The sequence below is a fragment of the Gobius niger genome (genome assembly GCF_951799975.1).
Source record: "Gobius niger genome assembly, chromosome: 21".
Lineage (NCBI taxonomy): Eukaryota > Metazoa > Chordata > Actinopteri > Gobiiformes > Gobiidae > Gobius > Gobius niger.
The window spans coordinates 8,220,236-8,247,585 of NC_136872.1; the positions used below are offsets into that span (position 1 = coordinate 8,220,236).

Here is a 27,350-nt window from a genome sequence, read left to right on the forward strand (position 1 = left end):
GCCTGTTTACCGTCAGCAGACCGGATTACAAAAACTGGACCATTGTGTGCCGGACATGCCAGGACACATGACAAGGAGATGATGATGATAAAGAAAAGGCCTTGTTGAGTGTCGGTGCCTCAGGGCTGCGCAGTGAGGGCAGGGAATATCCCGAACCAGTGAAGGGAGCTTTTCATTATGATTTCCCCTGTCACATGAGGAATATTAAAACGCTCAGACAAGGAGAGGATGGAATTTTAAAGGGATACTTCGGAAAAACAATTCTTAGGCCACCTGACATGACCTCACGCTGGACTCAAAGTGCGCTCGAAACAGTACCGATGTGACCCATGGTTTTTACATAGTGATTGCAAATTTTGTAATGATAAAGTCTAGATGTCATGACTGTCAGTGGAATGTTTGTAACACATTGTTGTCAGCAAAATGGTCCTCGTTTGTGTTGAGTTAAGAAGTTTATACATACATTAAACACATATTTTCTCAAGCTAGTTGATAAAATGGTGCGCATCAAGCATGAAATTATGCAAGGGAGCCCAGTTTAGTGAGTCCCAAAAACTTGATTGTTTCTTCTACCGCTCCTACCTGTAGTGGGTGCCGATATTATCCTATCAACACACTCGATGATAGGCTAATATTTGCACCCTCCACAATGGCGACGTGTTGGTTTTTTGACCGACTGCAGCATAGTCAAAGCCCATAATACTGGGCCTGTTCTGAGCTGTGCTACGCTCAAAGTGTATAGACATCACGGCGCCATGAGCTTTGCTTCCTCTTGTCTTTGCCACTGCTGCCTACAGGGGGAGCTCCAGGCTAAATGTGCATATGTCTCCATCATTACTGTCATTATAATTTAACATTATAAAATGTGAAATGCCGATGCTAGGGAACACAAAAGAATGTTCTTAAGCTCAGTTAGCCACGGTGTGTCCATTTGAAAAAGAAGCCACTGTCCCCTGTTATGAACTGAAATTGGATTCTTCGGCAAGGCAAATCAAGCTGACCTTTGAAAATATTCATGAGCCCAGACGAATCCATCCAAAATCAAATGTTTGCCAAGTAAAGCTGTGAATTGTGAATCTAAGTTCCAAGTCTCACTCACGGCTCAGTCATCAAACAATGACTTTGTAAAAAGAGCCGATGCACTCGAACATTAAATGTAAGTCAAGCTCCCAAGGTTTCCAGATAATTCCCAACATTATTCTCCTTGGGTGCGAGTGGGTGGGTGGCCTTATTCCCGGCTCCGTAGAAAGAGGATTTAAAGGGATAAAAGAGGAGAATGTGTCTTTGATAGTATCCATGGAGATATCCTTTGGGATCAGAGCACATTTACGGGTTCACTGACGAACCTACAACAGCGTAAGTCAAACATGGCGAACCACAACCGCACTGCTGCTTCAGGAAGCATCTGTGACCAGACAGGAACAAGAGGACATTTCCTTTGTTGAGTTACCTGAAAGCCTGCTCTATATAATTGATGTCTATGCTAATGCTAACAACGGCATACAATATTTTTTGTTGTTTTTGATAGATTTATACAAACAGTCGAGGTGTAATCATTCTGCAGAAGTAATGATTTTTGTGCCAGTTCTTGCATGTTTGATATCCATATAAAAGTAGCAGTGCCAGCCGCTATAATAACCAAGATTATGCATCAGTAAATCAAGGCATATTCTTTTGTGTCACCGCAGAGACTAAATTCTATTTCATATTCAAAACGCCACTTGCCTGAACCACTGGGAGGAGTTTCCGCCAGGCAGTTTGAGGTTTGAGACTATGGAGTATCATTAATGTGTCATTTAAGAGATGTTCTACGGTCCACCATTTTAAAACGATGTATAAAAATATGATCTTTACGGGCTACAGAGCAGGAGAGGGACCGAACATTCACTGTTAATAAGTAAAATGTTCAACGATAAACAACAATACTGCTTCAAGCCACGTATAGGAACATGTTTGAAAGACTATGACAGATACCGAGCACATTACAAAAGTTAAAACCCAAATAAACAATGGACACCATGCTTGATTTCATCGTGATTTCTGTTCAAATCCAGAAGTGAAAGCTGAAGTGGTTGTTCCCTTTTCTAACCCCGGGTTCCACGCCTTAAACAGTCAGCTCTGCTCTGAATATGCATATCCTTTCTGAGAGTAGAGCCGCCTCTTTTCTCTGAAACTAAGCGCTGCGGCCCAGGTGTGAGCGGCTAGCCCTAAACCAGTCACAAACCGCTGCAAATATACTGATGGTGGCTTGTGGTCACCTAGCAACCACTATGCAAAGCGTTGACGAATGCATCCGGCAAAGGAAGAAATTAATTTAATCCAAGTCTATCCATCTCGGCTTAGTTACAACAATCGTCCATCTAAATAACTTATGTGACAAAGCTGGCAATAAGTCAACACTGAGAAGATGAGGGCACTTTAATACAAATGATACAGAAGCCAAAGATTAGTGCAGTTGTTGTCACCGAGGAGCCGGGGCCAGGAGCCATCCAAAAGAAGACAGTGCACCTCTCAGCTCGATCAATACAAGAACAAGAAGAGAAAAACAAGGACAAGTGGCATAAAGGCAGCGGCTGTTGACCTTACAAAGATGGCAGATTGCCTCTTGTTAATCTGCACTCTGTCACACAAGACACGGGCGCAAAGAGAGACAAACTTCCTGTTCTCTCTTACAGCTGCACTTATTTTCAACTGTCGGTGTTTGAAAAGTCATCCATTTCTCCAGAGCTCAAGAAATACTTCCAACGAGGAGCTTCGAAGCCGCTGCGTTTTACAACTCGGGTTAGCAACAACTAAAAAAGGAATGAGGTATTTGTTCTTCCAAAAGCTTAGGGGTGACCTGCTGAACTGGTGTAGCTCCAGGACTCACCTTCAACTGAATTTATTACGACAAGTGAAAAATATGTCTTTCAACTTTTCACAAAAACACGCAGCTGTTTGAAGCCGTTGTAAGAGCAAAACATTTTCTCAAGGATTCTGTTGAAAAATGGCATTGATAATCATGTTAAAAATCTGCAGGCATTCTTCACATCTAACCTCCTTTTATCACACATAATCTGTTTTTAACACAAACACTAAAACTGACATGTAAAGTGAACTGCGCCTCCTCCTCATGCAAAGCCGTGACTTTAGGCTTCAGACTTTCCCCTCGGTTTTCTTGCGCTACATAGCAGTAAACAAGTTTGAGGAGTAGCACTGGAGCGTGTTTACAGAGCGCTGTTTATACTCGTGTCCTAACCTTCTCCCGCCTGTGCCTAACGCCGCAGAACTCTCCGATCTCGTGTGAATACATTTCTTGACCGCACGTCTGACCCGGACACGTGCACGGATTTGAACTCGGTGTGCAGCGCGGTGGGAGAACGTCGTTTTTCAAACTGTTTCCTCTTTGGCACCGCGTCGCCTCTGTGCGGCCTCCGCTGCTGCAGGAGAAAAACACGGGCAAAAAGGGTTATGAAACTTCAGTCATCGGGACACTTGTTGCTCTAATTTCAAAACAGGAAATTGCATGTTATGTTTCTTTTTTTTCTCTCAGTTTGAGCACAAAATCTGGTGTTAGTTCCTCTTGGCAACAAGTGAGTATTATGAGGATAACAACATGCTTATTTTAAAGTTGAGGTATCCAATGTGTTTCCTGTGTAAAGTCAATTTCATTTGCTATCGTGACCTTTATTGTACCTGCAGTGACAGAACATCACAAAATAAATAAATACTCTGACATTAACCTCCTAACCCTTTATAGGGCACTTATTGAAATACTTTGAAATAAATAATTGCAACTTAACAGTGTTATTGGGGACATAACACAAGTTTAAAATCAATGTGAGCAAAGTTACCATATTTAGTTCATTGCTCTCAAAGGGGTTTATTAAAAAATACTTTCCAGTCTCAGGGGTGCTGGTATTCAGGAGACGTTGTGTTTTGTGATATGTCTGAATGATCACACCGGTCATAGGCAAGAGTTTTTGTAATGTGATTGCGCTTTACCTGCAGTGGAAGTGTCAGTCACCTTAAATATTGTTTGCCTAAAAACTTTACTAAAAATGACCTTTGGCAACATAAAAACATAGCCCTGGGGTTTATTGGTTCTTTTGTCAAGAAAATACTGTAAGTATGAATAATCAGTGCCATGGGCCAGCTCCAAATATGGACAAAACTAATTAACTTTAGGTTTCAGTGAACAAATATGGTGCCTGCCTTTTTCACGCTGTAATTTCATTTATTTCACTCCATCCTCCAAAAGCAACTTAGCACAATAATTCACCAATAAAATGTGTGAGTTTTATCAACTTACCATGGTTAGTTTTCAAGTTATGTCAAGAAATGTACCATGAAATGAGCCAGACTTGGGTCTTTTTCAGACTTCAGAGAAAGCAGGAAGTTGAGAGCCGACAGGTCTCTGCTGATTGGTCAAATGCCACAGAGGTGATCTCTTCTGATTGGCTGAATGAGGACTACATGCTTCTTCACCTTACTGATGTGCAGCAGGGAGGCCATGTGGAAAGAAATAACACCTTAACTGAAGCATTTCCTCCAGTTCAGCTTTACCCAAATCTAAAAGCTTCCTGACTGGAGCTTTCACCCTATAGGCCCGTGTAACACCTCATTTGAAAGCTAAGACCTACTGAACTGAACTTTTTTGTCAAGTTGTGTGGCTATTTCATGAAATGGTTTTAATGTGTTATTGTTCCTTTTTGTTTCCTTTTTTTGTTGCTTTTCTGGCCCGCTTTTGTATTTTGTGTTTTTGTAGCTGTTTTGTCACATTTTTGTTGAGTTTTTATTCACAGCCTATAGGCCAGTGCAATGCCTCATTTGAAAGCCAAGTGTAGCACCTGTGTATAACAATGTTATAACTTCTATGGAGTACGTACCTAGTACCTGCGAGTAAGTTATGTTACTACGGAACACAGGAATACAAAAAGGGAAATGTCAACATAGGCTAGTGACCAGAAGATCTAATTCGGCTCTAGGAGGGAGTGGACAAGAGGCAAGAGTATGGTTTAGAGGTACCATGTATTTAAAGAAAAAGTAGTAATTATAAACAAAAGTGCAAAATATATACAGTGACCAATAGTATAGATTCTGTGAATGGCCATTCAACAAATAAGCGCTTAAATCGATATCTAATAGTGAGTACAATTCAAATCAAATGACCAACAAAATGCACAATACAATATAACTGTGTATTGATCATAATCCAGAGTCCGCAAACCCAGCGTTGGGAAACCCCAACATCAGGCACACCACCCCACTTTCCAACCCCTCCACAAATCCCGGGTAAACCCACGTCTGGGTTGGATGTAATTGTCCAGGGGAAAATGTCTGAGGGGGTTTGGGGAATGTAGTGTGTGTGGGCAAGTGAGTTGAGTGGGGAGAGTTCGTGGACTACAAGGAGCCCCCTACCCGCCCAGCAGGAGAGTGCGATTCGATTCGATTCTTCAGCAATTGCCAACTGTAGGCTCTAGGCCTGCTCCATCAGCTCGCCATCGGGATTAGAACCTGGCCTGGAGAACAGGACCAAAAGCTCCAATAAATCACCAGCTAGTTGCTAACTATTTCGTTCACATGTGCACAAATTTAAATCAATCTATAATAAATGTCACATTAATAGCACTAGCTGCACTATACATTTACATTTACATTCAAAGATCAGTTTCATAACACTAGTTATAATATTTAGCAATTAATCTTTACAAATAATAACCAGCAGTCACAATCACAATCACATCACACAAGTTAATCACATATGGATCATAATTCAATTCACATTCAATTCAGAGTTGACATAATTAAGAAACAGGGCATAAACTTTGTGAAACCCCATACTAACCAGCGCCCATACACAAACCGGCGGAGGCTAACGCCAATGCTACCGCAGCATGACAACAAACAAACACTCACCGGTTTAGCGATCTATCTCTACCCACAAGCGCTCTTCCTCGCGGTTTGGGTCACGGTAGGAGACTCCTATGAGTTGAGATATAAACCAGTTAAATGATAAGTAAAAACGAATGCGCAGCGCCATCTTAGAACGCACGCTACGCCGCCCCGACCCATGTGACTCGATGACGTCACCGAAAGCGAGCGCAGTGATTGGTTACCGGCATGGGGAAAAACTAATGAATGGGAACGGTAGGAACAGGCTGGGCACAGGTTTTATCACCTGGGTTACACAAGACCATATAGTTTTAACACACTTTTGCTGTTCTTTTGTTGTGTTTTTGCTGTTTTATTGTGTTTTACTTCTTTGGCCTGTATTTGTCGTATTTTTCTTGCGTTTCTGTCAAATTTGTAACTTATTGACATTTTTTTTGTTATTATTTTTGTCATCTTTTCATTGCTTTTTTGTTGCTTTTTTATTTACAGGCTGTGGGCCAGTGCCAAGCCAAGACCTTGTAGTTTCTGCGTGAAAAGGCATTTGTAAAAGTGAGAAAAGAGTTGAGGCAGTGGCTAAAAGTCTGTCACTAACCTTTACGACTTGAACAAATGTTTGCGTTTTTAATAAACCCCCAAATCTAAACTGTACCCACATTTTCAAAAACAGTCCACCCACTCTCTCCAGTGTACTTTGAGATCCGGATTTGATGGATGAGGTAATGACAGGCGCCCCCCTACTGATTTATAGCGACGCTTGTAACTCACACTCCAGTCGTGGCCGATAAAATAAAATAAAAAACACGCAACCGGCGCTACAAGCCGGGGGAGGCCGTTAGAGCGGAGTTAATGTCCGACGTTCAAAGCAAACATTAGGCCGGGAGCGCGAGCAGCTGTTTAGGCCCGTCTCCACATGATCTGGTGCCAGGATCTGCGGCGAGAGCGTGTCTGTGTGTGAGTCTGTGTGACCTATTGGCCCACTGACAGAGGACGACAAAGGCAGCTCTCCCACTGTAAGTGTTAGCAGCTGCTTTCATCCACTCCATTCACTGTTTTCACTAGAAAGGAGAACTCTATCAAGCCGGTTTGACCTTTCTAACCCGCGGAGATGTTTTTCAGAGGTCTGACCCGCACGTGAAAAGAGTAAATGAGAAAAGCTATGGCCTAGTTTCCGCTTGACCCTAATATTCTGCGGTTTGTATGAGTAGATTTTTCTCGCACTCTCTCTTTTAAAACGGTTGAACATCTGACAATGACAGAGCAGTGGAGGATCAATTGTGAGCTTGTGGTAAAATAAACTGCTCTTCTACAAATGGTCTTTTAGTTCTAACTCGTATCAATTTTGTCCTTTCTGGGTCACTTGTCAAAAAGAGATTGACAACGCCTTTTATTGAGCCAGTGTTGACCCAAACTTAAACGTAGCTTCTAGATAAAACACATCTTGCATTTAAACTTACAGTTCTTCTACAACTCTTTTGAAAATCTCATTCAAAAGTAATGCTTTTTCATCAAATTCAAAATCCCAAATGAAGACCAAAACAAGACTAAAATAAAAGTAAAGTAAAGAAAAACATTACTCAGACTGAACTTTTGCAATAGTTTAAGTTAACATGGATGTTTTCTTGAAGCAGTGCTAAGTAACTCCTGCCCCTAGAGGCCATAAGCGCCACTGCAGGTGTTGTAGCATGTTGTGTTTTTTTACTCATTAATTGTCCGTGAGAGTAAACACTACGCTGACAGAAAAGACAAAGGGAGAGAGGGATATTGTACATCCAATTACACAATAGAGATATTTTTTTTCACTCAAACCTGGCTGTAAATACTGTTTAAGTTAAGCAAGCCTGTTGTTAGCGTTGCCTGTTAGCCTGTTAGCTTCTTCTTCGTGATTCCATTAGTGTGTATTGGAGCCTCCGACTCCTTGGCCTTAGACACCAGGGGGAGGTGAGAGACCCCCCCAATCATCACTTGTATTACCCCCAGAGGGACTATGGAAAGGATTTATTAAGGGAAACAAGTGACTTAGTTCTGCTTTAAAGAAGCAAGTTTGAAGGTGCCAACAAAACTATATAAAGGCAGCGTTGTAATGTTGAAGTCACACCACCTAACTTTCCACCCAATAGAGTAAAAAAATAACAAATTTGTATTGATGTTGAAAAATAACCAAACAAACATGCATCTTCGCTGGCAGCGGCTCACCTCTCCTAAGACCTGACTATAACTTTACCAGCTCGTCTCCATGGAGATGTGGACTAAAGGCAGCCAAATATGAGATTTCAATAGTTTAGGTCCTCATCCAAATCCATTCTTTGATTACGCACCGCAATAACAGCACTTTGATTCGATGTGATCATTAGGAGAATGTTTGTTTTGCTGGTAACTGTTTCATCGTGTGCCTTTGAATCTTTTACAACAAAGTTTATGACGTCACTACATCTGGCAATAGATCTTTCAAATGGAGCTGGTATGTGCACAGGGCTTTTCTACTAAAGTGACATCATTGTTTACACAGTACAAGACAGCACTCATGACGAGGAGAAATACAAGCCTCTTCTGGGGTTATACTTTAATGACATCACTCATGTTGTATATGCTGTCGTGAAAGAATTAGCCACTTGAATACAAAGCCACATTGCGTGATCCCTCGTCCATGTTTTGGGGCAATTACTAAACTATTGCACATCCTGCTGTTCTCTGTGGAGTACACACACTGTAGCCAGCATGTTAAACCTGTGACAGGACAGCGTGTAGTGATTTACAGTAGTCCCCTTCATTTTGCTGAAAAAACATTCTCCCACAATCCTCATTACGGCTGTTTTTTGCTTATATAATCATATCAGAACGGATTACAGCGGCGTATATAGAATATCTACCATGACCCAAATGAAATTAAGGCCAACAATAGATTGTGTTTTGCTTTACGGGGCTGAAAGCGTCGGTAAGCAGACCTCCTTATCTAAAGAAAAATGGCTGTGTGCCTAACGAGCCTGAGAGAGCAGGCGAACAGAGAGGTAATTGAAGAATGCTGGCGAAATGTGCATATTGTGTGGAGAAGAGCTGAGGGGGACATTCATCATGCGGCGGGACAGACGCCGTGAACGGGACGCGCTGATAAGACGGGAAACAAAAGAGACACGGGTTTCCATAGCGATGGGAAAACTGTTTCAGGGGCGTAAGCGGACGGCGGTATGTGAAACGTCTCAAACGGTTCAAAGTGAAGCCAAGTCCAAGGCTCAGGGGGCGCACGAACCATCAGGAAAATTAGCGTTCGGGGCCAAGTAAAGGTTCACAGTACATTTACATACATACAGGACAATACCAGAGTCCAAGGTATGTCACGTATAACAAGAAGAGCTTTGTCGATTTCTTACAACTTATTTTGTGATAATGTCAACTTTTTTGCAGTTCGACCTTGTTATAGTAGATGCGCTGCTTGAACCAAAAACAGTTGCCACATTACATTACAGCTTATTCACCACAATCTTGCATTGATGATGAGAGAGTGTGATCACTGCGCAAAGCCTTCTCCAGCACACCCCAAAGATTCTCAATGGGGTTAAGATCTGGACTCTGGTCATTCAGGATGTCAGGGCCGTCAGCTGATCTCATTCTTTGGGCACATAGTGTTCCTGAACAAAGATCTAACCAACTGCAGCAAACTCAACAAATCAGCTTGATTATATTAAATATGGATCACAATGAAATTATAATAAGCAAATGCTGTAGTTTTGCAATCAAGCGTGAAAGTGTTTCATTGTCCAAATCGACTTTAATCAGTGTCTTTTGTGTGTGCCGTCCTACAATTATGCTTTCATTCATGGGATTAACAATAAAAGCAGCTGCAGTTATGACTTAAAAAATATTAAGCCCTTCACAAAAGCGTCTCATGCACTCAAGTGGTACTTTTAACTCTATTCTCTTGCACATGCTGAAGTCTGTCTCGCAGCGTCGGCGTCAGAGGCGGATGTCAGCTCATGTCCAGCACACTTGACGCTCTGCCGTTGACCGAAACGCGCCGTTGTCCTCCGTTTCCTCTCCACTGACCCCGCGGTTGTCACGGCGGCTCTAATTGGGCCCCAGCGCCTCGCCATGGACACTCACCCATGTGTGAAGCCCAAACAAACAAGGTCATGTGCAATGTAGACACAAAAAACTTTCAGGACCTTACTTCCCCATTCAGATGTGACATTTAATATCGAGGGAAATGTGCCGCTTTCATTTTTTGCTCCTCTCGTAACACTGTGGCTCGCAATTTCAGTTGTTATTGCCTTCCCAGCGAATGCAGTTTGGCTCGTGAATATGTGTTCTGTGGAGGCTACAATATGACCGAGTGCATTCATTATTGCAAATATAATTTTACCATTCTAATATCCAGCCATAGTGAATTTGCAAATATTGTGCACGGCTGGTATGCAAATGTATTGGACTGAATCTATCGGGAGTGTCATTCGAAAGGATTCCAAACAATATAGATTGAATAAACTCGCCAAGAGGAAGTGTTTCTCTGGTTTGATCCATTTTACTTATGTGAACGGTGAAGCAAATGAGAAAATGAAATGATCTGGCATCAGGTCACAGATGAGACATTCCCATAGCATAAAATCAGTCAAAGAGAAACACTTTTTGGAAGAAAACGTAAGACTATGTGTGTAAAAAGTTAATGCTATATGACATATCAGGGGGCTTAACTCGGTATTAACTCTGCAGGATGCCCAAACCTTTGCCTTGTTTCCTTGTGTTATTTTGAAAGTGTAACAGATGGATTAAAACCTGTTGCGCTAAATGATCAGCACAACAGGTGTGCCGAGTCGTGCCACTTCACATTATGGCTCTAATTTGGGCTCAGAGTGGCCTGTTTAGCAGTACATTTAGTAGAACTGTGCAGGGCGCCGACTCTGACTGGTGGCATGCAGAAAGTGTTGTTCATCAATCAGACCAGTGGGGGCGCTGTGGTTCCAAAGTCACACATAAATCACCGGAAGGGCTTCAAAACGATGCTTGATCACTTTTGATCAGCATTTGTAAGCTACCCTCGCACTCAACAACAGGGCCATTTGGGACTTCCCTCCTTTTAAGCGAGTGAGCAGGTGTTTCCACGGACGAGTCAGAGATTTATGATAGCACTAATCCCTCAATTGACTAAGAAGTGCTGCAGGGCGCGTCGGAGGATAATGCTTCAAGGTTATGTCGATTTGGCACATTTTGATCAATATTTAGGACATTTTATAAACAAGTTCATGATGATGAGTTAATCACGTTTTTGTCACTTTTTTGTTGCTAATGTTGATATTTTTTGTTGTTTTTTAATTGAGTTTTTCTTCAAAAAGTGAACTTTCATCACTTTTTTGTCGTTTTTGTCGCTATTGTGATGCTTTTTCCAAGAAGGTTTTAGATTTGGGTAAAGCTAGCCTGGCCTTAGCCATCCGTAAACTCCGGTCAATTATCATTTCCCTACATGTTACATCTGGGTCTGATCTCAGTGGCCGTGTTGGCAATGGCGGCGGATACGAAAGTAAAGGAAGCTCTTCAGTCCGTTCTGGCTCGGCTCCCAAATATCCAGAAAAGCCAAACTGGAGAAAATGTGCTCGGTTCAGGTGGGGGTTAAGAGGTTAAAGGAAAGCTCAGCGTTTCCATCGGCCTGGTTTCCAGTTTCCAGAAAATCACTTCTGTCCCTTCTGTGGTTGTAGTTTACTGTCTGACATCGGCGCTAGTATCAGAACAGGCTGCAGCGTGTCAGTTTGAAGTAGGTTTGAAGAGGTAGTAACCAAAACTACTCAATATTAGGGATGGGTATCGTTAAGGAGCATCGATAAGAGTAGTAGTATCGATCCTTATCGATCTGGTACTTTAACGGTATTCTTATAGGTACTTTAAAAGGAAAAAAAGTTAGATAGAGGCTACTGTATACGTAGGCATTAATCCTTGGCCTATATTTATTTTTTTATTACTCTACATTTTATTTCCCATTAGCGCATACACTTAATATATGGGAGTTAAAATACTTCACTTACTTTACAATTGTTTTTAATCATTATTATAGTAAATCAAAGCTGTTAGATTTGGCTGTAGTTCTGGGGACTGAGTCCAAATGAAAACTTAGTAAAATAAGTGAACTATACTCGAGCTAAAGCCTGTTTTCTGCCTCTCAGCTTGTGTCCATTGTTACTGCCGTGTGAGCAGTTTGTGGAAAAATAGACTCCGTTATGATACTGGAGTTCGATACCCATCCCTACTCAATATATCCTCAAAAGCTCTAAGTGCAGTACCTCAGTAACTTTAGTTTATTACAAACCATCTCTAGCATTCAAACAGGGTAGAAATCTCTAAAAACTTCCCTTTAATTCCTTTACTTTGAGTGAATGGTGATAATACGCCCAGTTTGAGGCCGAGCTATTTCAGTTTTTTGTACCGATTGGACGAGAAGACTGTTATGTGAAAGAATGCGCCAAGAAAGCCAGTTAAATAGAAATAAAGTGGGCTGAGAGAGAGTGCGGGAGAAATCTAAAGTGATCACTGCTGCCTCTTAGGTGCTGCGTCGGATTGTAGATCATCGGGTGCTGCTTTAATGGAATCCTCAGAGCGACTATTGCGAGACAGATGTTTTCTCTCTCCTCTGTCAAGGAGAACAAGTGGAAAGGATATTAACGTGCTTTTTATTTGTGCCCTCAAAGACTGCTTGAAAGAACAATCTGCTTGGTTTACAGTGAGGATTCGGTTGCCTCATGGTGTTGATCACTTGTGCATGCCGCGATTAGCATTTTAATATTGCATGTTTGACGCCAGACGCTCGTCCTGAAATAACCTATTCTACGGTATGTCAGAAGGAACACTGCTTGCACTCAATTATACCACAACAAATCCCTTCAGCTTTCCACAGAGCTGCTGTTGCTGTCTATCAGAAGTCGTGAAGTTGATGTGTTTAGGACCTGGAGAAACTTGCGTGTGGCGTGATTTGCCTGTCTATCAGTCAGAGTGGACGTGGGCCGAGTAGACGGAGCAGACAGGGGGAAGGCAGGAGGAGGCGTGATGTGAAATGGGAGACCTCTAAGCGATGCCTCGACCACACCGGTCCAGACGGTTGAGAAGGTCACCGCCTGACAGATGAGGATACGCCGTCTACGGGGAGCGCGCGCAACAGAGAAACCTTGAAACTGTAAACACTAACTTTATGGGGAGGCATGCTTGTCTGATGATTGGAATAGCTAATGAGGTAATCTGTGTATTGCTACTAAAACAGCAATGGGCAGGTCATAGTTGTTTGTGCTGCTAGGCAGAAAAGCAAAGCGGGCATATAAGGTTACAAGTCGAAACAGCTGCTTTTGTAGGACGTCCTGTACGCATGCCAAGCAGGAAGTAGTGCAGAGTGCAGGCCACGGGCCCCAACTGTCACCTGTTTCCTGTCCCAGTTCCACCGTACGAGTGAACTTAATGTCAACAGCTGTTAGGACAGGACTGCTGGGATTACAGTATTTGCCATGAGAAACAGGCCCACTTTTAACTATTCAAAAGCATTCTTAGTTATGCCAACTAGAGAGGCATCGATCTGCTAGAGGATTTTTCCGAAATATCTGCTATCAGCCAATCTAGCGCCGATAAAAGCCGTTATCTCCAGGACCAAAAAGGGTTAGAAAAGGCTTTTCGTCTTTTCTTCCAACTTCCAAGGCCTCAGGGGAACAGAGAAACATCGCGATGAAAATTGGTCACAGTGAGTGGGAAAACTATGTGAACCCTTCGGAACATTTCTGCCTAAATTGGTCATAAAATGTGGTCTGATTTTTATTAAATGCTGCATGTCATTTTGAATCACAGAACCTCAATCACTGAGTTAGTTTTAACCTCTGCAATTGTATTTTGGAATGCTGCGCAAAATGCTGTGGCTAGTAACAGCACGCTAACGGCAACTAATGAAAACTGGGACAGAAACTATTGAATTTAAAGTGATAAAATAAAATGAGCCGGTGCTGGAGTGGACAAATATGTTTTTATAGGATTATAGATCAGACATTTGGAAAAATCAACCAAACATATCGGTCAAAAATATCGGCCGAGCACATCATCCAACAAAAATCCCCCCAAAAATTGACATCGGCCTTAGAAAAATCCCTATCGGTTGACCTCTAGTATCTGACAATATGATATATTAACCAATACCAATCGACTTAGTAAAAGTGGCTTTCCCTGAGTGAAAAAGTGAATGGTCCTCTTCTCTCTGTTTAACAAGGATCATTGGACTTGTCTACACTAAATATCCTTGGGTGTATGATCTGCTATTTATAGCCTTTTATTTTATCAGACTACTTTTATATATATCTTCATCGTTTCTGACCCACCCTTGATAAGTTGCCGCAAGCAATAGCATGCTGCCGCTAGCTTTAGCATGCTGCCGCTAGCTTTAGCATGCTGCCGCTAGCTTTAGCATGCTGTTGCTACCCACCGCATTTTGCATGGCAATCAAAAATACATTTGTGGAGGTTAAAACTCAGTTCTCCAGGGTCTGACCTTGTGTTTTTTACGGTGAGAGCTAAAACAGGCATCGATTCGGTATCGGATATTTGTAGCCAATAACCAATATCGTTTTTTTTCCCAGTATCAGCTCCGATATCTGATTCCACTATCGGATCAGCGCATCCCGAATGCCAACGGTCTTAAAGCTTCATCACTTATGAGCAACAACAGAATTGTGGATTGACTGAGTTTGCTTCAATAATATGGAAAACTTTAAAATGTCAAGGCTGATGCTTTTGGCGATATGAGATGAACATAAAACTGGCCAGCTTTCCAAATTGCCAAGTGGGAAGCTATGATTAATACTTTGCCATTTGTCAGTGCTGTGTCCTGTTTTTGATGCTCTGAACCAAACACTGGCACTGTGATTGGCCGCAGCTCATCGACAAAAATACTCCAGATTTTGTGTGTGATTATTCCGCTGGATCTGATTGGAGTCAGCGGTGAGTCACAGTGCTTTTGACCACACTGTTGTAAGCCTTCACACATATTTTGATTGCTTGCCTGTCGCAGATCGACCAATGACTCATACCCTATCAAGACCTTTCCTTAGGCCTCCGAAAATCCAATGTGTCTCAAATAGCACCGTCTGAAAGGCATCTGATTCTGCATGCATCTTAAAACTCTCCGTCTCTCCTCCTCCCTTCATCCTGCCAGCCTAAACGCCAGCACCTCACCGTACTTCTTTAGTGGGGAAGGCGCAGGGTATTGCAGCTTCCTCCAAAATGCCAGTCATTGTCAGAGCCAACGTTGAGCCAATGCAATGGATTGAAGTAGATTAATAGAACAAAGCTCATTATTGATTTTAATCACTTTTAAAATGGAGCCGCTTCAAAGGGAGGGTTCCTATGAGGATCGATGGGGAATGGGGCACTAACAGCTGCTGCCAAAGGACTACTCAAAAAGGTCTTGTTGTGAGCGCAGCGCTAATTAACACCTTGTCAAGTCGGCCGCCGGAGAACGCCAATAGATTTGGCTTGGGTAGACATTCGGTACATGCTTTCAAATGGTCTAGATTAGCGGTGCCCAAAGTGCGGCCCAGGCGCCAACTCCGGCCCTCGGATCAATTTTTGGTGGCCCTTCGACTTCTTATTGAATTGGCACACTTTGCCCAAGAAAACCTCTACTAAATGCACTCAGTTCAAATGTTTACTGCACTGACCATCGATCTGTGGCCCTATGAATGATCGATGAACACCCCTGGTCTTGGTGTTTTACAAAAGGTACAATTGACTCATATGAATCTCCAGCTTCACAGACCAACAAGTGATTTATGGTTCTTGTCGGCACTTGCTACTTGAAGAATACGATTAACTACGCCAATGTTAAGGGTCTCTGTAATGCTAATGAGACACATGTTAGCTCAACCTTTCTTTGAGGACAACTATTTTATTTAAGAGGGGAAAAGCAAGTCTTGCAGCATTTTTACGATAAGAACAAGTCTTTTCAGAGCCAGGGGCACATGTTTGTGGTTTCCACTTGTTGTTGCAGTGTGAGCAGGGTAAACAGAGTGGAGCTTGAAGGATAAATCGCCCGATAAGCACTTTAATAATTAGAAAGATGCACGAATAAACCCCTAGGCTAATACAGCAACAGCTATAGGCATTTGCACTAGCAGCAGAGCTCTGTTGTGCAAAATCAACATGCCTTAGAAAAGTGTAATGCCGTCATCGATCCATGGGGCAAAGAGGTAAAAGTGTTTTACCTTTGTGAGAGTGGGCGAGGGAGGGATAAGAGTGAGGGGAGAGAAAGTGCCAGCTGCAGTGCGGGGACGGGTCACGTCACCAGAATAAACTCCACTGAGAGATTAAATATGTGTTTTGTTAAAAGTTAGCGATAAAGAAAGTACAACTAATTAACTGCTGAACATGCTTTTATGCGTTTTCATGCATGCTGGACCGGAATCAGAAACCACTGCTTGGATTCTTGAGTGTCCAGTGTAAAACGTTGTAGAAACTGTCCCTAAGGAATGTGAAACAATGTCACCCCTGTCAGAGTGAAATGCATGCCTTCTGTTAATGGGAACACGCAGGCTTTGTGAAATCTGCCTAATCAATTACCAGTAGAATAGATGGCATGCTTTACTCATTTTATCATCTAGGGCATAATCACAATTTTCATTAAGCATCCTCTTCGATCTGCCAACCCTCAATGGAAAATGGGAAATTTCAATTAAATGTGCTCTTTAAAGCATTACCGAGATAGTGAGAGGTGCAGATAAGGCTTCTCAGCGCCAGCCTGAAAACTAATTGAGTGGTGCAGCTGATTTTGTTGACGTTATTAATATTTAATTTTTCCCGATAACCCCAGAGGCTGTTCTTCAATAATGTAGACTTTGTTTAATTCACTTTATAGTTTCACGGCAAACAGGCAATGACTTCCATTACCTTATTACTGTCATCACTTTCTAAACAAATGATTGTGTAGAGTTTAATTGCATAATTGTTTTTTGCTTTTTTCTTCTCAGTGCTTCGGTTTCATGATAAGTCACAGTAACTCAAAAGACACAGCTCATCACTTTAAATCACAATGATAGTATTATTGTCTGGTATTGGACAATGAGTTAATAGTAGCTTTTTGCGTGAACCCTTTGATCAGGAGTCCCAGGAGTCAACAAACCCTGCTTTATATTTAGATAAACAAATCAGAACAACAATGGCCCTAGTGTTGAGCCTTGTGGTACACCTTTTCATAATCACACTGCTGTATCTAATTGGTAAAATGCTTATAGCATCGCTTGGATAATTGACTGTGGAAAGGTCAGTATAAACTCAGAACTGAACAGCTATAAAGTGAAACTGAGAGATTGTGTAATGAAAAATCCTAATGAGATAGCAGATGGAATTCTCTTTCAGGTGATTACATCTGCCCCCGAGGATTTACCCACTGCTTTTCACCAGCTGAATTTAAAGAGGGGAAATGTCCCCCGTATGGCTGCTGACCTATAGGAGCAGTGCATTGAAATGTCAACGCACACTGTAAGGAATGAGGGCACAGTGCAGGTCTGGCATAACTGATTTAAGGTATTATCTCAGGGGTATTACAGATGCAGCCTCATTTCACAAATCTATGCAGCATCCTTTATCCCCATTTGTGAGGAAAAGCAAAAAATATGCATATAGGAGGACTGAGCCAATACTCAAGTGCCATGAGAAGTTTCCGCTTGAACGGTAACAAATAACAGAAGTTTAAGGACAAACAACACCTTAGCTGACAGATATATTTATGTAGAGATGAACTGTACCAAGTCGAACACAAAGAACCAGATTGCAGCATGAGCAATGTTCAGCAAATGGGCGACTAGCTTGTTTCAATATAGAATGATCAAAACAATGCAATCTGTACTTTGGGATTGGTTACAGGCATGTGATTCAGATTGGTGTCAGCCCTCTGTCACGGTTGTTGAGGCCAGCAGAGGCATATCCAGCCTTACGTCACACACATTCCACAGTCCGGCATTCACAGGGCCATGTTTATGTTTAGACTCACATTCATTGACTGGGAATTTAACCAACAACATGTCCAAACATTGTGCCAGCTCTACGGAGCAAGCCGAGTCAGAAGAGAACACTAAATAAACTTTTCAGTGACAACAATGACTTTTTTTTTTCAGTGAAAGCATCCTTTATACCAGAAACAAAGCGATTTTCAAAGCACAGATTTGTCCTTCAAATCTACTTGAATTTCTATCATAAGAAATAAAAGAGAAGAAAGAAAAGACATTGCATATCATATAAATACTGTTCATCAGTGATACTGTCGACACAGATTCATAAACTCGCTGTGACCAGTGTGACCCATGTGGCATTGTCAGACTTCGCAAAAAGTCTTTTGAACACTGAAACAATTCAATCTGTACTATTTGAAAATTAAAAAAGCAATAAACTATCATTTCACTGAAAAAGATGAACGCCCTATCCAGTAGAGGAAGACATTTTCTTTTGCTTCAAGCAATGTAGGCAGAGACTGCGATGTTTTGTTTCACAGAGTAAAAAACATTTTGCACCAACTTCAGCGAAAACTTGAAACAGCTGTTGCTACAACATTTATTTTGCAAAGGAAGTGCAAGATTTAGTGTTCTGTCTTCTTTAGAAAATAACTCTTTATCACAAAAACAAAGAGAAAGATTTGAAATGTTCTCAGTGTCACGTTTGTTTAGCCCCATTCTCTGCTTCTGTGCCTGTCCAAATATTACCAAAGTCATATAGAACAGTGCACTTTGACCAACATATCAGAAGATATCAGCTGGACACTCTTTCTTCTTTACTTGTTACCTAAAGCCTATGAAGGGTGCTTTCTTTGGATGAGCCCAAAAGCATTTTTTCTTATAAAACATTGAAGGAGATGAGGTTTCTAAGTTCATACAATTACAATCTGCCGTTGCCTGAACTATCAAGCTGTTGTTTGTCACCAGATCGTTCCTGTGCTGTCTGCAGTAGAGCCAGCCACGTTCGTCCTTTACATATGTTTATGGTCTGCTCCTTTTCCCAAATATACTAGACACAAAGGCTTGACACAGTACAATCTGCTGCTCCAAATTCTGAGTTTGCTTTTGTTGGCCCGGTGATGGAGTCATTTGTGAATACCAGAGATCCAAACACACCCGTATCTGACAAAAGATTTTGACTGGAATGCGCCGAACAAATAAAGCCGACGGTAATTTCATCCTACGCTGCAGTTTTTCCTTTTTTTTCCCCCTTTCTAAATGGTAATGTATTCTGTGAAGTCTGGCGGTCTTTAGTTGTGTTCCCAGTGGAGGAGCAGAGCAGAGTTTCCAGTAATGTTTCCCAGTAAACCCCCTCCCGTTTGCCCAGATTGAGTTCTTGACCTACATTCACTGCTCCAGGCTCCAGCACAAACAGAGTTGCGCTGGTGGGGCTGCCTTAAAGCAAGCACCGCCCCAGCAAAAAGGGGGAAAAAAAGAGTCTATTCGATCCCGAGGCTACATCCGCACTTGATAAATAGACTTGTAATCTTAAAATAGTATTACCAAACACAGAAAAACTAACACACAACTTTCAAAAAACTTTCAAAGTAAAGCAGCTCCAGCCAGTGAGAAGTTGTCCAGTAAAAACAGATAAATCATGGGTCATTATGTCATCCACTAAGAGTAGGAAGTGAGCATGCAAAGTTCAGGGGGAAAAAAAAAAGTGAAAAGAATCCCTCTCTCCTAACTTTGACATCTTTTGCACATTTTTGATGGAACTGTTTTCAAGCACCTTAGTTTGAGGCTATAAACATCTTGAGCTCTGCAAAACTCGACTTTAACCCAAAGGCTCAAAAGTCCAAAACGGCTTTGACAGGTAAGGTTTGTGTGAGAGATGAAAATGTATGTAGCATCCACAGCCCCAGTTCTCCGGCGCCCAGAGCCGGCGTTCCTTCACAGGTCTATTGTGTACAGTCTCATCTGCTCTCAGCTCATTCATCACTGTTGTCTCAGGGCTCCTCTCTCTCTGTCCGCTTACCTAACCGTCTGTGACAGCTCCCCCATTCGTCTGCTGCCGCCGCCTCCGACTCATCCATCAGTCTCCGAGCAACTGAAACCCTATCAAACCAGTAGGACGCCGCCGCAGACTCAATAGGCTGTAATGGGTGTAAAAGAAACATATTCCTTCACAACTTCAGGGTTCTGTCAAAAGGATTCAGCGGAAGGGGATAATTCTCAACGTTAAAAGTTGATGAGTTTCACGCAAACTCGACAGTCATATCGTACGTAGCTGAATATTGCAAGTATCTCCTCTTTCGCTTCTGAGTCTGCTTGACCAAGATCCTGGCTCGAGATGTAGAGGGTCCGTGGGTACCGCACTGTGGTCAAACACCGCTCATGACAGGTTGGCCTGAAGCACTGGCTGAAACATCGAGTAGAGGTCAACAGCTTACATGCATGCATTCATTACCATGACCTGTCCTGACCAAATTAACAAATAGATTAAAAAAGATGCAGAGGTCAAATTTCCTCTAAATACCATGGGGTGCAATTAATTAGGTTTGTATTGTCCTCTACAGTGACCTAAGTGTCCCTGTGTCTCCTGGCCGAGGATCTTATTATGCGAGTTTCCCCAAAAGTGAATCCTCCAGGCTGTACGTACACTGCCTGACCACCTGGACTTCACTAACTGCTCTGATCCGGGGCAGATTCAGTTGGTCAGGTCTAGTTTCAGCAACACCATGTGCCCAAAGAATGAGCTCAGCTGACTATCTGAATATCGTTAATGACCAGGTTATTCCATCAATGGATTTATTCTTCCCTCACGGTACGGGCATATTGCAAGATGCAAAAGCCAGGAGTCATCGGGCTCACATTGTGAAAGAGTGGTTCAGGGATCATGAGATGGATTGGCCGCCACAATCCTGATATTAACCCCATTGAGACTCCCTGGGATGTGTTGGAGAAGGCTTTGCACTGTGCATTACTTTTTCCAAAATGGTTCATCCCTTTTCATGAGTGGAAGCTTATTTACCCAGCGCTTTTCACATGACTCAAGTCTGAAACTGCATGGAAACACCACCAGAGCCAGTTCAAATCAATGTTACTGTTGTTTCTATCATATTTTCAGCCTTAAAGGCTCATCTACTACTTGTTCAATAAAAACTGGAATCTGTGGAAAATAGAATATGGATCGTGGCTTGTCATCCGAAGGTAATGGGGGTCCTGAAGCTTTACCGCTTGAGAGCCACTGATTTAGAGCAACCTAAATAGAATAAAGCATGTGCAGAGGAATGTTTGCTTATTTCTCTTGTAGCACGTGTAAAGTAATAACACCTTGTCCTTACAGTGAATCACATTTAACCTCCTGCAGCTCAAGCCCCACATAGTCTGCCAGAGTTACAGAAGACACATCTATCTTCATTATCAGAGAAGTTGTGAAAGTATTATGCCCTCAGAGCACGCTGTCAGTCAAGTCCCCGAATCAGCCTCCTCCTGGACTAACTGGCAGATGATTGGCCTTTAATGTGTCAGTAACCTCATCTCACAGGGCACTGATCTACAGAGGGGACCTTTCAAACTAGAACTCCTTTGCAGTGAGACTGAAATTCAACTCTATGGGCTATGCATTATTCTATAAGTTACATCACACGAGTCAAAACTTTCTAATATTCCTGTTATCGTGGTTTTACAGCCGGTTTCATATTGGGGTGGAGGTCCTGCGCAAATTAACTCAATATGTATCAAGTCTTGTTCCGCCACAATATGACGACAAACAAATTGCTTTTGATTTATGATTTGTTTGATTTAATAGGACATACTTTAGTAAAATATCTTTATATCGCAATATCTCCTTTTTTATCTCATACAGTCTTGTAGTGAAACCCTATATACACAATCTGATTTGTATTCCGCACCCTACAGCATTATCTACAAATGGCTAAATGCTACTTTCTTCTCCATTAAAACCGCTGCGTGGAGCCTGTCTACTCCGATTATCTTATCACAAATGAATTCCAATTTAAACGTCCACGTATCGCTTTCTGAGACATTATCCATTTGCGTGTTAATGTAAAGCCGGTATATTCCTGTGGGGGGGGGGGGGGGGGGGTTCTGACACGTTTGCCACCCCACCCCCCCCTGCTGTGGATGACTGTGGGGCATTTGGAATGAGGCGCTCTGGGAGTCGGCGCACGTCTGGGGTCCTACGCGCCGCCCGCTTCTAACACGGCTCCTCGCGATGCTATCACAGGGACAAGCTCACCTTTACAGCCCTGGACCCGGCTTTCACTGCTCCCCATAGAACCTCCAGACCTGCCAATTACATCTCTATATCGCTACACTGTGTCGCTATGAACAGGTCTCACGGCGGCCATTTAACGCAAATACCAAACCTAATCGAAATCTAAAGATATTTTTACACAATCACGCAGGTCTGCTCCAATATGTCATGGCACATCCAATTATTGTTATTATTACAAACACACAAGAGCCTCGTTCCATCAGCAACACGTCCGGCCACCAATTATACTTGCCGAGATAATTACAGTGATCGAGGTGTGGGAAATATAAAGGTGAAAAGTGGCAAATGGGAAAATAAAAGCGCTTCTCGAAGGAACAAATTGGGAGAGATGATTTGACGGCGTGACGAGAGGATTGCATCAGGGCTTGTTTCAAGGTGAGGGTCGCCTTTGGGAAATAGCAAGCGATGAAAATGGGCGATGTTTGTAGCGTGTCAGGTCCAATGTTTTAATTTTTTTTCTATTAATGTCAACACCATAAAACAAAAGTGGGAAGAGCAAAAAAATAAGGAAAGCTCAGTGGAGACCATCATCATGTCCTTGACTTTTCTCACACAATGCCAGCAGCTCCGGATACAGTATCGAGAATGCACCATATATCGCCAAATGATCGCTATCCGTACATTAAATCACCAACAAACCATAAAGAAGGTTTGACATTTCTTTGCCAATGCAGCCAAAAACAACAAGCCAAGGTAACGTGAAAATGGTCAGTAAAAAAAAGTTCAGTTTTAGTCAGTTCTGTCCAGGTGGTTGATTCAGTCTAGCATGAAAATTTAACAACTGGACTTTCATTGTAACAATAAGCCATGAAAAAAGCCGGCTTCTTGATCAAATGTAAGTCCGGTTGTTTTGATTTAATTCTCTGGTAGATGATTCATTGCCTCAGCGCTGGCAGCTCCTCACCAATCATCCATTCACTGCGTCATCTCAAGCCACGCCTTCGCAACAGCAAATCACCGCAGCTGCTCATTCCTGCTTCAGCCATTTATCGTCCAGGATCCCCTTTTTAAGCTTCCTCATCCATCGCTCAGCTTTTTCCCAGCTGTGCTGTGACCCTCCTCCGCCCCCCCTGGACTGAGCCCCAATTAAGATTCATGTCCAATAAAACTCTCCTAACGCCACTCTGTTTCTGTGAGTCTTTTCAGGTTTAAGTATTTTCCTCCCCCTACATGTTCCAACAATGTCTAATGTGTAGAATGAGCCCAGACTTACTCACCACAGCTGCCTCTAAAATCCTGCACTGTCACTGAAAAAGTTGTTACTTCGGGTCCGAAGTGCCGTCATGCACGAGCTTAATATAGAAGGTGCAGTTACATGTATGAACTGAGGTGGCAGTAATGAGTATAAAATGGCTAACTTGCATCTAGCCCCTTTAAGACAGTTATCCAATATTGGCATTTGTCCTCCTATTGTGCAACTCTACACAATACAAACCAACAATAGCGACTTAAAAAATACTATCCATGTCATCTCCAACTTCCTGCAACGTATTCTGTATAACGAGGTGAGGCAGGGGTCTACAGCGTCCGTGGCAAACAACCAGTTCTGAAAACAAACATGAGATATTACCAAGGACAAACTTGGGCTATGAAAACTCCCCATGCCCACACTCTTGTTCAACATTAGCTCACGCCATTCTGGCCGTTCTTTGCAACTCCGCGCGCTGACCTCCTGACCTCCGCAAACATCCTTCCTGTTCAAACCGAGACACCTCGGATGCTGTACTTTCGCATTAGCATTACCCTTCAATATTGCTCCGGGACGGCTCTGCCCGGAGAGTCTAGACTCGAGAAATGAATTAATATGCCCTTATTATCCCGTCACTCGACACGTGCTCTTCCCCCCAATTAATTCCGCTCTCCTCTGAGGTGACACGAGGAGGAGGGTTATTGAGCGGGACGGCGCCGCGTAGAACACTCACTGATTGCGTTCCACTTGCAGTAGCAGTCGGAGGCGGTCGGACGAAAGCAGAATCTCCCCCGCGGCCGGGTGCTCCTCCTGTGAAGAGAGCAAAGATAAGGCAAGGTAAGGAAAAGTCACTCCCAACAAGAACAAAAGGGCAGCGGGAAACCGTCCCAATGTCACTGTACATTACAAGATATATTAATTTATTATCAGCCCTTAGTGAGAGGATTTTTATAATTTGCCAAAAGCCTCAAAGTCAACCTATTCTTGACCCGACCCCTGATTAACGATGGCTGTTGAAGCTAGAGCCGGTGTTGATGCAAAGGTACAAGACCACAGGAGAAAGTCTAAAAGCTGCTCCCTACGTGTTCATGAAAAAAAACGGTGAAATTATGTCCGGAATAATGGCAGCACAATTAAAGTGATAGTCTGTAAGTTTGCAAAGTGAGGAAAACTAGAGTGAAATTTGAAACAATCGAATCCCTCCCCTCTTGGACCAGAAAGCCCTTCTTATTTTGCAAAATGAGGAGAGCAGAAACAGAATTTTCACAAGTAAATGATCAAGCTCCTCCCCCTCCCCTCCTGATTGGCCCTGACAGGCTGGTTCACAGGTAAAGCTCGTCTCATTGGTTGACGTGGGAGGATACTAGACTCTGAGTAGTTGCTGAGATCCAGGAAGGAGGGACTTTACAAAAAATATATGAATACTTACTTTACATCAAATGAGACCAAATTTGTAATATATTTAGACTTCCAGACTATCACTTTAACAGCAAATAACAAAATGTGAGGTCTCGATGAAGTTCACACCTCTACAAACTGAAATGCAGCTAATTCTTATATTGCATATTGTATTCTCAAATGCTCCGGGGCTGGTCTATGGCGGAGAGATATCGATATCGTGATTCGGTGTTTTGTTTTAAGTTCAAGGAGGCTCTAGGCTCAAATACAGACACTTCTCCACACTCACTGCTTCTGCCGCTCAGTATCACCAAGCCCCGAGTAAGAGACGGGGATTTAAGCAATCACAGTGAAGTGTGAACTTTCAGAATAAGCAGATGGCTTTAGCTGCCTCGAAAAGACGACGTGCAGACGCTAAGTGCACATGAATCGGGATCTAGGTCAAGGAAAATAGTGAGGTGTATTATGTGCCTTACTGCCATGTTTAAAATGTGCACAATGACTTGAAAACATCATTTGCAAATCGAATCGCTAAATTGCACATCACCTATAGCTCAGGTCCTCATGAATGAACAGAAAAGAACATATTTACATGAAGAAATCCTCAGCAGCTTTATCGGGTGAATCATCTCTGAACTAGCATTGGTGTCATCATGTGTAATTTACTTTCACGCTTGTCGTTAGGAATATTGGTTGCTCAGTAACCAGAATGCCAAAGGGTCAACGAGGAGCTCATGGACGCGCTGGTAAAAGTCAGGTTTCATCTGTCAGGGAGAAGCTAATGAAGAGTTAGCAGCAAAGAAACAAAAAGGTCACGTCTAAAAATAACACATGAAACACAATAAAGCTAATTATTCACGACTGTTTTGAAAATGGCACTTATTTGTGATGGTAGATGGGAATTGGCAAGTTGTGAGAGGAGAGGCAGTGACTCGCGCCTACCTAATGGGAAAGAAATTGGAGGATAGAGAAAGGTACGGAGCTCAGCGATTTTACATGGTGTGCTAATTTGCCATTGCCCGGCAGGTAGCGGCCTATTAAGCAGATCACGAAGATACTGCAGCCACCGCAAGGGAGAGCCATTATTATGCAAAAATCTATTACAAGAGAAGGTTATGCTGATAATATGATAAATGTAGATCAAAATGAGTCTGAGAGAAAGAGTCTTACATCTATTATTGACAGAAGTTTGGGCAGCGCTTCGACATCGACAAAGTTTGGGAACAAAGCAGCGGGGTCTGACTGAATAACGGACCTCATGCTGCGGCTGTGGTGACTGTGAGCTTTACAGATTCACAAACATGAACGCGAGGAACGCGTAATGAATTCACAATAAACTTGGATAAAGTGGTGCGAGGCATACTAAGGTGGGTTTATGTTTTCAAGACATTTTACTTATAAAAGACAAGCAGGCTATGGCTAATCACTTTGAACTTGGAATTCTGTGACTACTTAGCTCTTTTTTTATTCTGATTATTTGGCCCGTGGGTTTTGATAGACACGTCATATAAAGGGGGGAGAAACCCTCTCATTGGACTCACAATTATTCACTCTATAAACTATAAACATATTTTTTTCACACACCAATAAAGTCAAGCCAAAATCGGGTCCATATGGCTGTTTTTTTCACAGCAAATTGTTCAGTAGAAGCGAAAGCGGCACTTGTTAGCTAGCATGAAGCCAACGTCAACTTCGCTAACTTCCTGGTTAGCATTGTCCATTTTTTAAGTATTTATGGGATGCTGAACCACTTTGCTCCACGCAGTGTCTTTGTGTTTTTATTTCATAGAAAAATATATTCATAAGTCAGCATCTATTTAAAGGTGCACTATGTAACTTTTTATGTCAAAAAAATACTTGATATTTGCATGTATTTGACCTTTTAGTGTCTCAGTGGCTTTATGGGTGCAGCATGGCACCTTTGCTTTTCCTCACAGTGGCTTTTATAACGCTTCAGAATCAGTTGTTTTGGGGTTTCTGGACAGTTTCTGGTACAAACCCCTAAAAACAATTGGTCCTGTAGCGTCATAGAGGCCACTGTGAGGGAAAGCAAAGGTGCCAGGCTGCACCCATAACGCCACCCAGTCATTAAAAGGTCAAATGCACGCAAAGATTTTTTTTTTTTCACCTAAAAAGTTGCATAGTGCATCTTTAAGTAATGGTGGAGAAATGGGAAAGATTTTTTTTTCCTTTTCTTTGGTCTCCCCTTTTTGTTATGACCATATATGGGCAGCTCCAAACCCACGACAATGAGGCCAATTGCAAAAAAAAAGTTGTGTCTTGTAATTCATTAGAAAGAACATGATTCTTTACGTATTGCAGGGATACGCAATTGAACTGATAAAAAAACAACAACCCTATTTTGTGTAGGAAACAGAAGCCCTTTTGTTTCTTGACATATTGTCCAGCCTTAACGTTTTACCACCTTTGAACAGGTCACCTTCTGAGCTCAATGCTTGAGCAAAAGACCAGTAAATAAAGACTGAAACACAGGTAGTTTCTACATTTGCACTTGCTGTTCTGCTGATCTATTAACTCCTACAGCACGCGCTCCCCCGAGGCGCTGAAACATTCAGGTACAATCAATGTTCACATTGATCCCAGCGCCGCGCCGCTCTGATTTGAAGCCATGAGGACGCTGATCCAGAGAGGAACTGATG

General features: G+C 42.4%; 1 protein-coding gene across 1 annotated transcript in view; it reads right to left on the reverse strand.

The window, feature by feature from the left end:
* Positions 1-27,350, reverse strand: part of adam19a (ADAM metallopeptidase domain 19a) — a 140,885-nt gene that overhangs the window by 52,166 nt on the left and 61,369 nt on the right. Inside the window, exon 3 of the mRNA XM_079580729.1 lies at positions 24,026-24,102. Coding sequence (XP_079436855.1) covers positions 24,026-24,102 — 77 coding nt within the window. The remainder of the gene's footprint in view (positions 1-24,025; positions 24,103-27,350) is intronic.